Source organism: Corapipo altera, unplaced genomic scaffold (assembly GCF_003945725.1).
Source record: "Corapipo altera isolate COAL_440 unplaced genomic scaffold, ASM394572v1 56, whole genome shotgun sequence".
Lineage (NCBI taxonomy): Eukaryota > Metazoa > Chordata > Aves > Passeriformes > Pipridae > Corapipo > Corapipo altera.
The window spans coordinates 7,727,420-7,740,936 of record NW_020884896.1 but is presented as its reverse complement, the minus strand read 5'-3'; the positions used below and the strand labels follow the sequence as shown (position 1 = coordinate 7,740,936).

The 13,517-nt window shown below is 41.0% G+C and overlaps 1 protein-coding gene across 1 annotated transcript in view; it reads right to left on the bottom strand.

The window, feature by feature from the left end:
• SORCS3 (sortilin related VPS10 domain containing receptor 3) overlaps positions 1–13,517 on the bottom strand; it is a 292,438-nt gene that overhangs the window by 50,873 nt on the left and 228,048 nt on the right. Inside the window, exons 13-15 of the mRNA XM_027648351.1 lie at positions 10,091–10,167; positions 9,891–9,982; positions 5,690–5,797 (exon numbers count right to left, since the gene is read on the bottom strand). Coding sequence (XP_027504152.1) covers positions 5,690–5,797; positions 9,891–9,982; positions 10,091–10,167 — 277 coding nt within the window. The remainder of the gene's footprint in view (positions 1–5,689; positions 5,798–9,890; positions 9,983–10,090; positions 10,168–13,517) is intronic.

The following is a 13,517-nucleotide window of genomic DNA, read 5'->3' as shown; positions in this document are numbered from 1 at the left end:
TATGACTCCCTACCCCTCAGCAAAGGGGCAGAATGTTTGAAGGACAGTATGTCACCTTGTATTTTTCTTTCCCATATCAGCTTTGAAATGCAACAGGAAGACTTGAGCAGAAGGGAGAGGATGTTGCCTTCCTTGAAGAGCAAAGATCATAATCAGCTTATCAGAAAGCGACAAGAAAATTACTGTTGGCTCCCACGTCATTCTGAACTCAGTGGGAGCTTGGACTTGGGAGCTGTTGCCCCTTTCTCATACTCCCTCTGCTGAATCTCTGCTGAGTGTGAATCAGAATCTGTTCATGTTGCTTTCCTACCTGTACCCACTTTGCTGGTGTCTTCTAGAAGTCACTCGGTTCTTCAGAATAAGAGTTAGCTCCTGGAACTTCTGGTCACAGAATAATGTGACTGCTTAAGTTTTTATTTAGGGGTGAAAAAACCTCAAAAATAAAAAAAACTCATGAATGTCTTAGAAATACAAAGAATGTCATGTTTGGACAAGAAAGCCACTTATTTGCAAATCCCTGTAAATGTGAGAAGTGTATAAGGTAATCATATTTTTAGGTTTTTGTTAATATATATCTCTAGCATCCTCTACTTGCCACTATTGCAACATGGGACTGAGATAGAGGGATCTCTGGTCTGACTCAGTATGGCCTGTGCTTTTAATACTTTCTCTCTCACCTCAAACCTCCCCTGGCATCCATCTCACCTTTTCCAACATTTCTCAATTACTTATTCATTCTGCCTCACTCTTCTGCCAGCCAATGACGGATTACCAGTTATTTTATGGGTCTCCTGGAAAAAACTGCTCCCACTTCATCTCTGGTAAAGCTGCATGGCCACGTAAACAAAAAGGTGTTAGAAAGGACCAGGACTCGTAACCTATTCATTTACAACCAGGAACATTTTCTAACACACATAGCCAAGGGCAGAAGTCAGAGCAATGTTGATGATTAACTTTCAGCTCACTGAAAATGTTAACGCTCAGTTATGCATGCAGAGATATATACTGATAATTAAGTATACATATGTAGAAATACATACATATTTATATACATACATGTGGCTGTGTCTACATAAATATATGTTTATCAACTTAATGATCCCCGTCTATAAATGAGTTTCTGCATGCATACACACATAATGAGTTTACTAAAGTGATGCAGGGCTGTGAAGCAAAAAGGTTATTTCTCTCAATGTAGGTTTGGAGATATGCTTAGCACAGGAGATGAAGTGGCAGGGGTAGTAATTATGAGTCAGAGCTGGAACAACATAAAGCCCTTCTCTGGACCCACAAAAATATCTTGTCTCTGATTTAAATGGTACAAACTAGCAACTCTCCCAAGCAAATGCCGCTTCTGTTTGGATATATCATAATCAACTAGAAGGGGAATACAGTGTGATTCCTTTCCCCTGGTGAGCATCAGGCAAGTCACATGCTGTGCCTATGGCTTGTCAACACAGAGATGTTAGATCTGACCCAGCAGAACATGACATCATTAAAAGATATACCGCTCGCCAGTGAGGGCTACAGGACAGAACTTAAAAAAATGTAGATTTCAAAAATACTACATTGTGTCTTCTAAGAACATGTCTAACTCGCCACCCTTAGGCATTGGAGTTATTTTCCTAAAGGACTTAGTGTTTTCTACAGGTGCTTTCCCCGCACCTGCACCAAACGCTACAATGTGTTTTGGTACACAGCTCTGCACTAAAGGAGCTGAAATGACCATCTTGTCAGATGAGATAAGTGCCAAAACAACAGCAAAATGAACTTCAGAAGTGGATGATCAGCTAGGAATGGAGGAAAGAGACTGGATTCACCTTGGTTAGGCAGTAGTTCCAGGGCAGACCAGCTCACACAATCTCATAGTACTTTCCAGTGTATCACATTCTTAATAGAGTTCACTCAGCTTGTAAGGAAATAATTAATTTGTGCACTGTTATAGCCATACCAAGTAACAAAATCATAGAATAATTTAGGTTGGAACAGACCTCTTTAAGATATCTTGTCCCACTTCCCACTAAAAGCAGCTCCCAATTCAAAGTATGCTGAGTTATTCAAAATCATGTAAAGCCCCTACATGCAAATTTACAGATTTTACCTTACTGGAAAGTTCTTTAGGACTGTCTTAGGGCACGTATACACAGGCCAAAGCACAGAAGATCCAAAAAACCTAGGATATTCATACAATAGAGACAGATACTGCAAATGCTCACATAACAGCCATGAAGTGGTATGAAATTCTGTGCTAAAATGATTGCTGCTTCCTACAGCCCAGAGAGCCCTTCACAGTATGCAGCAATGAAGGTAGGGAAAGTCATTCTACTGATATATTGATTTTAATAAGATAGTATTATGATAATATTGTTAATAATGCAATATGTTAGTAATAGTTGGAGTATAATGACTATTTAATACACATTCCCCTCAGAATATTATTTTTTGGAAGCAGTTGAACACAGACAATTTTGATGTAAATCTATGGAGAAAACTTTCCCTAACAGGAATCAGCCAAGACTCCTAAGTGAAATATTTTGCATGTTTGAGGATGAAAGACAAATCTTTAAAATCCACTCTTTAAAAGCCACTAACCTACCCTACCTACCTAGCAGCACACAAATATACCCGCAGTCTTGGTCTCTCTGCCTCAGCCATGCTTCTAGTCTAAGCACTCCCATTGACCCTATTATCAGCTGGGGGATGCTAATGCCAAACCATTGTGCTCCTCTCATCTTGAAACTTCTTGAAATCCTTGGGATTTCTATGCATAAAGACAAATTTCATGTCCCTCCAAACAACCATGTGTTATCTTGGATGGCCAGTAGCAACAGAAAGGTATCGATTTCTTCTCAGCCAAAGCTTCCACAGGCTCAGCATGATCCTACACTGCCCTTATAGATGCATTCACTAGAGTTCTCTTTGTGAGAAATACCTAAGTGATTTGCATACAAATGGTTTGCATACAGGCTTTACAAATGGGCCCTTTCCTCCTCAGTTCCTTTAATGCTCTGGATAGGAATTTCTCTAAATATTTATTGCAAGTGTCATGAAATTTCTTTGTATAGCTTTTACAGACTATTAAGAATAGTTTTAAAAACTGCAAATGATGACAGTAATAATAAAAACAATAACAATAACAATAGTACTGGCAATAATAATAATATGCCTGCAAAGATTTTAAAAAGTCAGTTCTCAACAAAGCTAATACACAGTATTCAGGAAGATAACTCACTTACTGCATTTTTCACCAGAAGACTACAGAGATATGAAAAAACAACAAACTTAGATTTTTAATGCATCCTTCATCTCAAAAGAAAACCGCATTGATTTATAAAGTAAATGGGTTAAATCTGCAGCTAGTTGCAACTGAATAGCCCCATTGATTTGAATGAAGGTGCTGATGTGCAGATTTATGTGATCTGGGATCTGTCTCTCTACACATGTGTGTGCATGTGTCTGCATGTGTGTTAGCAAGTGACACACACTGCTCACTGCATAAAGGATTTCACAGAAAAGAACTACATTACCAACACAGAAAGTGACACATTATCATTCCATAGAGTGCACAGAATTGCAGGTTCTAATCTTTAGCTGGGAGTTGGCATATATTTCCCCAACAGGATGGTCACAGCAGTCTCATGAAAAGGCTCACAGGTATATCATATGCTGTTGTGTTTTGCTCTTTGCAAATATAGGGGTAATGTTTGCAGATAGCAAGGCAGCAGATGCACAGATATATTCTTTCACACAAACAAGTACTCCGATTTTATGAAGAAAAAGCCAAAGCCGAGACATCATTTTGGAACAAAAGAAAAGCTGTCAATGCTACTGCAATTGATACCACCTATACTCCGATAAAATCTCAATAGCTGTCTGTGACAGACACAGAGGCTGCCTTGTTCTGCCTCAGCACTGTTTGGGAATAAAGTATAGGAGTGCTCCTGCTTTACTTTATATAAAGGCATAAAGGATAACCATAATTATTTAGCCTGGCCTTCCAAAGACACTTTATCACAGGAGATCCAGGAGTTGGCTATGCCTTCCTGAGCCCTTCAAGACTACAGCACCAAAACATCTCTTCTGTCACGGCATAGATGGCAAAGAAGTCAGTTCAAACGACCCTTTGTTAGAAGAGTAAAAGAGGATTTTCCCCCAGCCCATTTCTTGCAGTTAAGATGAGCTTAACTTAAAATACAGACTTCTCCTCAACACAGTCACTTCTGTTTGTGTAAAGCTGATGTAGATATGGTTTTTGAAAGGCATAACAACACAAATCATGCAACAGAGTTGGAATAAATTCAAATCAGTAGCAGAAATGTCCAAGACACACAACAATTACCCTGTCCAAACTTCCTCAGAAACTGATGACAAGCACACCCAGCAGTCTACTCTCAGTTTATCACTACCTGTGACACCAGCAATGAGATCCACCCACACATTTCTGCCATATAAGTAGGTAAATGGACTGAAGCCTAGAAGAAAATAAACTTGGTCTGAATCTCTTTTCTCTTGCAAGTAGTGAAAATCTGCAGGAAGTGTAGGTGCAGAAAAGCAGGAAAAGCAAACTGACTGCAAGATGAAATTTACAGTCTCTCTGCTGTCCCTGAACTGGAGTGATGCAACAGTGCCTGATGTGATTAACCCAAGGCACTCCTTCATGCCACTGTAGATAAGCTTCACAGCCATGCCTCAGACTAAGGCATCTTAGCCACCTTGTTTTCTAATTCTTTTCAGAAAGCTGTTTCAGCCAGCTCAGAGAAAACACAAGTAAGAAGGCATTTCTCAAAGCAAGGAAGGCAGTCCATCTACTCCTTGCTTTATTCAGAGTCTCAGAACAGATTGCTCTGATCTGCTTTGTGCAAGAGGTCAGATGACTCCTTGAAGATGCCTTAGAACTTAAAAATTTCCCTCTCTTCCCTGACTGTTAAACTCAGATCCTGGCCTGTTCTCGGGCCAACATTACTCCACCAGATTCACCAGCATTACCCAGCACTTTAGCACTCTTGGGAGGAGGAAGGTCCAAGCACCTTCAGTGCTAGCCCAGGCTCTTCCTTTTATGGTATGGGTGAACCATGGCATACTACATCCCAGATCAGGAAGGTTATTATGAGCTCAGCTTTGCACATGCACAATGAGAACACTTTTACCTTGAGGTAAAACCAGATGCACAATACAGATAGCAAGCAGTGAGGTTTGGGGATATTCACACCCAGCAGCAATGTCAAAAGACAGTCATGCTGCACAACTGAAGCAAGCACAGAAGTGACATTAGGTGTAACCATACAGTTCTCTGACTTATGAAGAGCACTGATTCCCTGGGCCATCAAATCCAAGGAATACAATCTCAGCAGTAATTATGAGAAAGGACACCACTCCCCAGAGAAGTAGATTTACCTACTGTCCTATGTGGACTCCAAAGCTACAGCTTGAGACCACCTCTCCCTGTTATATCCCCTGTCACTACTGGAAAGAGTTTGATTCCGTCATCTATTTGCCACATAATGCATGGACATGTAAACCAGGTCTATGACCACCAGAAAATCCCACAAAACACCGCCATGCCTTCATGCAACACTACATGTGTAGCTACACAATGCTGCACTGCACATCATGAGGCTTACTATGCACTTGGGAATCTCCATGCACCCCTTCTGTCATTACAATTTGAAATAGGAGCTGCTATACTTACGTCATTATCTGGGTCTCTATGCCAGGGTCTACAAGTGATCCATCCACAAAAAGTGGTGTTGATGTGAAACTGTATTTACTCCAGGATCTTCCCTCATCAAAACTCATCCTGGGATAGAAGCAGACAACATTTATACACATAAAAACACTTACTCTAGAGCAACTGCATCAATTAAATATTGGCTAAGATCTGCAAGCCCCAGCAGCTAGATTTATAGACAAGCACCAATCTTTGCCATTTCCCAGCCCACTAAATTCATACTCTTAAAGTACTTTGAAAGATCAAAGCTTTAGAAAGCGTAAACATGGCAATAAGGACATGGATATACTTGATGCAGCTGTACATCAGACCTCAAGGGATCAAAAGGCATTGCCAAGTCCTGTTTCTGGATCTGGAATAGCACCTGGCATGAAGCAACACTCAGAGCATAAGCAGCCCTGGCCTGAATGCATGAAAATTGCTATCGCTGCCACAAAACATTTTGACCCATCCATGGATCAGTGCCACATGGCATTAGCTACCAGCTCTCTAGCCCTATTAATACTTCGTTTCATGCCCTTTCAGAGTCGGCCTCTGTTTTACAGAGAGGTGGCCTCAGTACACCCATGTCCCCACTGAGCTGCCCAGTGCCCAGGGCTGGGGCTGCCCCTGGCTGCCAGGCTCCTGGTTGGGCTGATGGGATGGGGCCTGGCTGCCAGATCCTGTCCTGCTTCGCCAGGGACCTTGATGGGCTCCTGGCTTTGCAGCCCTCTGAGAGCTGCCAGCCCTCACTTTCCCCTGACAGCCTGTGACCACAGCAGTTCAGGAAACAGCCAGAGGAGGGTGTACACACCCAACTGCTACTGCAGCAGGAAAGAGGCATCCTGTCAGCACCCAGCTCCCAGACCTACTGACCATGGACACTTCTGAAAGCAACCAAGGTGTTCTCCGCTCCCAAACTCTCCACACAATTGTTCCTGCACAATTTCTGCCCAGAATTTCAGCTCCAAATTATATAAGCAAAGTAAGAACAAACAGAGAAGCACAAAGGCTTATTGGCTGTAATATTATTTGATCCTTTCCAAGCACAGCTGTTACAGAGTTCTCTGTAATTCTGTGAGGTACCTGGGCTGTGAAGGCTGAGAAATTACTTTCAACGGACATTACCAAAGAGACACAGCAAAAATTTCTTCTTTGAATAGCAGCAAACACTTTTTATTTTAAAGTCAGCATAAAAGAAAATTTGCTGAATTGGCAGGGGTGGGGCTGGGGATGCTGAATGTGTGCATTCACATGTGCATTTGCATTTGATTGCAGGGGAAAGTCTTAGTGGAAACTGAATCCTCCCCATTCCAAGTACGTAGGACACTATCTGAAATGCCACCAAAGGATCAGGAGGTCACTGTAGTGTGCATTACAAACCAGGGGTTACACCAACCTCAGATCTCTGTTATGGAAAGCCAAGGCTGACAGTTCCCATTCCCTAAATCTGCTTCTCACATCACGGAGAAAGACACCTTCACCTGGCCTACAATGCACATGTGCCAGAATAGGAAGTTGTCTTTAGACTAAAGACAGAAAGCTGGGAGTACAACAGCATACAAAAAGATTATCTGCCCTAAATCTATTTATTTAAATGTATGTATCTTCCCATACACCTGTGCATTTGTATGCGTTCTGCTTGTATGCTTATCTCTCTAAATAGCATTTCAATTTCTGGGGAACAGCATGCTTCATTAGCTTAGCTAAAGTTCTCTCAGCTTTTCAATTATCCACCCCTCTCTTCTTCGGGATGAAACTTATTGTACAATGTCTCAGCCTGAGAACTAATAGATTTACATGTACCCTTTAATCTATTCCACTCCTGCCCATAAAACAGGTGCCTACTGAGGCAATATGAAGCAAATTCCAAAGCCCCTAAGGGTACAATTTTGGAGGAAGCCTGTTGGAGCTTATTGATAACAGATCTAAATCACTACTTATTTAATAGAGTGGGTGGGACACTCATAGTACTGCACATGCCATTGCATGAGACTTACTGTAAAGGCAGAACATCTGAAGCAAACCTCTGCAAAGCAAATAAAGGTGAACTGAGCTCTCAGCTCCTATGGAAGGTCAACTCAGGGCCAAGTCTTTCCCAATATCTAAGTACAGGCACTTGTATGTAATGTGCTTTTTATGTCCAAAGAGCCTTCACAATTAAAGACACAATTAAAATAGTTACACCTGGCTTGAATAATACAGTTATATAAATGGTTAATATATGACTTGCAGCTCTTTCAGTAAGTGGCTCACCCTTCACTCTTCTGGAGCTCAGCTTTCCAGAGTGATGTAACTACTGCTGGTGACATCTACTCTTGGCTAATACACACTTCTCCTGCCTTGACTCATACTTGGTTTAGTCTCAAGACTTTGACATGGTCCTGATATCCTCTTTACTGAGGACACTTTAGTTATAGCCATGAGAACTGATTTACCTTTCAGAGGCTTATGTTTCTAGTCACACGCCAACACCCTCCAACAACTGACTGGAGTCTGCAGCTCATCACTGAGTCTGCCCTGTTACTACTTTCCCCTATATGTCCAGTTATGGAGGTTGTTGACAAGAGACTGCTGGCCTAGACTAACCCCTGGCCCTGACTCATTTACAGCTATGTATATTAAGTTATCACTGCAACAAGTTTGCTTGTGATAAAACAACCAACCCGTTTCCTGAACATTAGAAAACAAGACAAAAATTGCAAGCCTCATTTTGCATATAATGAAGTCTTGTAATTCCACATGGAGGCACAAACCTCTTGAAGAACACTTGGTTCCCCTATCCTAGAAAAATAACAAAGCCTTCAGAATATGAGCCAATACATCCTGTTGTTAACAATCCACTACCACACCAAGACTAAAGTAGTCATTTCTTTAGCTCAGATGGTCAAGAAATGTGCTCAAATGCAACATACTCAAACTTTTATAGAAATCTATGATGCAGTTATCCCAGAGTTATCTGTCAGGTCAGAAATATAAAGACCAGAATATTTTTATATGGAAAATATAGCCACTAATGTTCTTAAAGTACATCTCTGGAATGCTAGCTTTTGATGAGTAAAGACAGCTTGTCTTGAGGCGTCCAGCTTTGGAATGACTGCGATTTCACTGAAGGAGTTTGTACAATAATGGCTCAGGTAGAGGAGATCTTAGCTCCTCATCCCTGCTGCCAAACACCATTGCTTTCTTCTTCTCTTTGACTGAAGACCACATTTCCTGTCTGCCAGAAATGTGTGTGATGGACACATGCTTAGCACTATCAAGCTGAGAGACAACTCAATACTGTAGTCAGGAACACAAATTTTGTCTCAGAAAGTTATTTCTATCTATTAGGAACACAAATCTTGCCTCTGAAAGCTATTTCTAACTAATTAATTTCTACAAAACATTAGAAACTGGGTAGGTCAGTCCATTAGAGTTGTATATTAGACGTGTTTTAGACATGCCCCTCTTTCAGTCAAGACCAGAGATTGAAGGTGATGCTAACACACCATTTTCTGTTAACAGTGTTAGTTCTGAATTTCTGAATGCCTCTCTCCGATGTTTCACTAGTGAAGGAGTCAGAGGGGCAAGAGCTAAGGAGAGGATAATTTTGGGTGGTATCTTTAGGGCTTAGAGTGTTATAACCCATTTATAGCAAAAGTGTCTTCCGCTGAGAAATCATTTTGCCCTATTTCACCTCCAATTCCATTCTGTTGCCAACAATGTATCTCTGGAAACTGATAGTTGAATACCAGAGAAAACAGAGATGTTTGAAACATATCGCTGTTGTCCTTATCTACACCTAGTGCCCTCTCCTCTCTCTCCCTTTATCTGTCTTACCAGCTAATGTTAAATTCTGTAAACAAAGAGCAGAAATGAGACACATCCTCTCAGAAAAACCTGATGCACAAAGGATGACAGTATGTATGTGCTGTAGGAAAGAAACCCCGCCTGGAGGCTCATAGTACATTACCAGTGCAAAGACTAATTCATATATGTATGTGATTATGTATAGACACATTATATTTATAAAATGGTACGATAATCATTGTATTAATCAACAAAGCCAAATTGATGGTAAAACACAGATAATAATGACTTAATTTGTTCATTGTGGAGACTCTAGTAGATGTTGACTGGGTGATGCCATATCTGTCAGGTTATCTCCATCAGGAAACCTCAAAGTATTAAGTTTTCTTACCACATGTGCCGAATGGGCACCGATGTGTGTTTCATGGCCACTAGTGCCCCTCCCCAGTCCAGAAACCATACATTGTATTCCTCCTCGAAGATCTGCAAACAAATTAGGTACTGCATGAGTGCTCCACTCCACTGGGAGGAGAAGAGTCAGAAGAAGAACAGCAAAAGGCTCCATGCTTTCCTTTGCTCTGCAAAACATACCTGTCTCCAGGAATTGCCACCATCAGAAGAGATGAACACGCCAGCATCAGTGTAGGAAAGCTCAGAGCCAATATTGCCTGAAACACAAGTGTCAGACATTCTTGTATGGATGAACACAGAACTGCATGATATGAAAATAACTTGGCCTGACCACTGCTTTTTTGCTGTTCTTGATTCTATTCTCATCTGAAACCATCACCGTGGTTAGGTGGCAACGTTTGTTTACAAGAGCTGTGACATTTCAAAATTGACACCCGGAGAAACCATATTATCAGCTTATCTTCCAAACAAATAACATTGCCCGTAATTGCAAGGCACTAAAGCCAGGCTTACTGTAGGCAAGGACCTACATACCCGAAAATCTGTGTATGAAACCCCATGCCTATTTCATACAAATCACCAGAATGGCAGCCAAATAAATAGTGGCCACTGTCCCCGGCTACCAGATAATCCACTCCATACACATTTTTCTCTGAACTTCCAGTCTTTGTGCTCTGGCTGGTGAATTGCATCTCTGTGATCTACCAGTCTTTATCAAGGGCAAGGTAATTACCTCTCTGTCTCTGCTTTTGTGTAGAGGAGAGCACCCAAAGGGAAGTTCCTCATACAGCTTAGTTTAAAGGTGAAACCCAGACCCCACCGAAGCCTATGATTATGGGGCTAGAAAGTCTGCTCAAGATTCTGTCAAAATGCTCAAACACATAACTGATATCAGAACCTGCAGTCAAATAAACAAAGTTTCTTAATTGGTCTATGAATGGTTTGCAATTGATGAAAACTATGGTGTAATGAAGTGTAAATTCCACTTGTAGAAAATCTTGTTTAAGTATGAACCCTACCCAGGGGCAGAAATGGTTCAGAGAATTAAGTTGGGTCAAATGACTTTGTAGCACAGACATAGAGACCAGGCTGAACAGCATTCTAGACAACACTGACTGTTCTCATTGACCTAAACCAAATTGTGAGTTTAAACTTACCAGTTACTTGATACAGTTCTCAATATTAATCTAGTCATTTCAATTATTATGGAAACCATTTTACTGGCAGCCTTACAGCGTGAACTACTCTGCCTCATCATACATTTGGGAACAGATATCCCATACTGAACACACAGGCTCACTGAACAATGCAGGTCTGCTCTAAATAATTTTTTCTCACTTCCCTACTTTCCAAAGCACGCAGTGGTTCAGGGAAAAGCTACCAGTCACCCAGGGACTATTTTGTTGTTTTTTGATTTTGTTTCTTTTCTGCTGGACTGTCAACAGTACCTTCAATCAGTCCTAGGTGGGATTCTGGTGGTATGAACATCTGCTCCAGAGGAAGCAGGCAGCTGTAACACTGACAGATGCTCCATCAGAAAGCCTCCCAATTATAAAGGACCACTGCCACCATATTGTGGTCAAACACACATCTTCTTTATTGAAAGCCCATGAATTCTTTACCCAATGAGCCACTCTCATAACTTCCAAATGAGACTGTTTTTAAAGCAGATGTAAATTCCACAGAAGGAAGGAAGAACTAATATTTTTTTCTCCAAAAATAGCAAAGGGAGATGTGGCATTCCTGACACATCTGTAACACCAACAAGAGTATAATAAAAATACACTAGGGAAAATGTTAATTAAATTTCTGGCATTTCATGCTGGAAAATGAGAAATTAAAACCCATCTGTGGGTTGATGGTCTTTATTCATCACCATGGAATCCAACTAGCCACAGTGTTGTGCCAATGCTGTTTCAAAAAGTTTCTCACTCCGGGAGGGAGCACAACTCAAAAATCAGTGCTCAGGATGTAGGAAATGTCACATTGTCCATCTACCTAATTTTATTCCTTGACACCAGCAAGAGTGACCAACTGCTTTAGATGAGGTTACAAGGAAAACCTGATGTGGGCAACCATATAGAAGGTCATTTTATAGGGACATCCAGGTTCATGAGAATAAATCTGTGTTAGTTTCACAGTCTTTTTTGCCCAGTATCTTATCATGAGTAGAAGTCCTCAAGAGTTAGAAACTGATTTAAAGTGCAGAAGTGTAAGTTTTGTATCATCATATTTTAAATACTGAAATAGAAACCCCAATTTTCAAACAGCAATTTTCAGACTGGAGGAAGAAAAGGGAGTAAAACCCCAAGATTTTGTTGCTATCACTTCTTTTTGTCTTTCTGTTCAAACCTGTTCCAATATTTTCTTCATTCTCTCCATCCAGTTTCTTTCAGCCTACGTGGATTCAACCCCCACAAATCATAACTAACTCTCAAGCAAGTCAAGAGGATTTAACAGCTGTACAATTAGATACTAAAACACAATTCTTTCATTTGCAAGAATCTAACCTCTGTCCTATACCAAGAGCCCAAATCTCCAGTCATTGCTGGAAATGTGCCACTGTAAATCAAGACACAGAGGCTTTGAGCAGCCAACGCCCATGAAAATAAATTGCAAGGCTTATCCTTGAACACATTCACCAATTTGGTGAGACATTCCTGTTGGGAAACGGGTTAGTGGAAACAGATATGCATATTCCCTACAGGTTAAGCTTTTTAATGTACAAAGCAGTAAGGCAGAAATTGTATTCTGCCTCTTAAAGATTAATTGTTAGACTTGGAAAACATTCATCCCATGCACTGGCAGCTTGAAAAGAACCTAATTTACCAACAATTTAGATTAATACCTAGAATCTCACTGTCCTGCTGCCTCTATTTTCTTCCTAAAAGGTTAAAAAAAAAGCCTCTGTAATTACAGCATCATGAGTAGGGCTTGTTCCTAAGCATCCATCTAGCAAGTGTAACCTGCCAGGAGTGATGACTCCACTTGGCTAAGCATAGGGAAATCTGGAGGTTTAAACCAAATTATCTCACTCCATTTGGCCTGGATCAGTGAACTGGAAATCACATGGTGTCTCCCTTGTTGAGATATAAATGTCATGAAGGGAACCTGTCTCTCAGGTTCTGTCTTAGTCTGGCAGACACATGGAAGCACAGAAGGACACGAGAATGAAAATGGTTGGAAGAAATAGTGTAAATTCATACAGGCAATATGCTAACATGACACACTTGCAAGCCACTGCTAGGCTGAACAGGACAAAGGAGATAAACTGAGCCTTAGAAAGAACAGTTAAGCTATTTGGACATATTTGTGCATATGTAGGATCCTCTCTTTGAAAAGACAGAATAGCCTACACGATTCAGAGGCCAGCTTTCAGTAATACCAGCCATTCAGAAAGGACTTTTTTGGCCCAGCAGCTCTCACAGAGCTGCAGCAGTCCTGAGTGTGGCTGGTAGCCCCATCCATACTGATTAGGCTACATGCTGTGAGCAAACAGGACCTGGGATGGTTGTCAGGTTAATTACAGTGGATCAGCCATTGCCACCATGAAGCATTGTAACAGGCTGCCATTAAAATATCATGACCTGCCAAAGCACAATTTTGC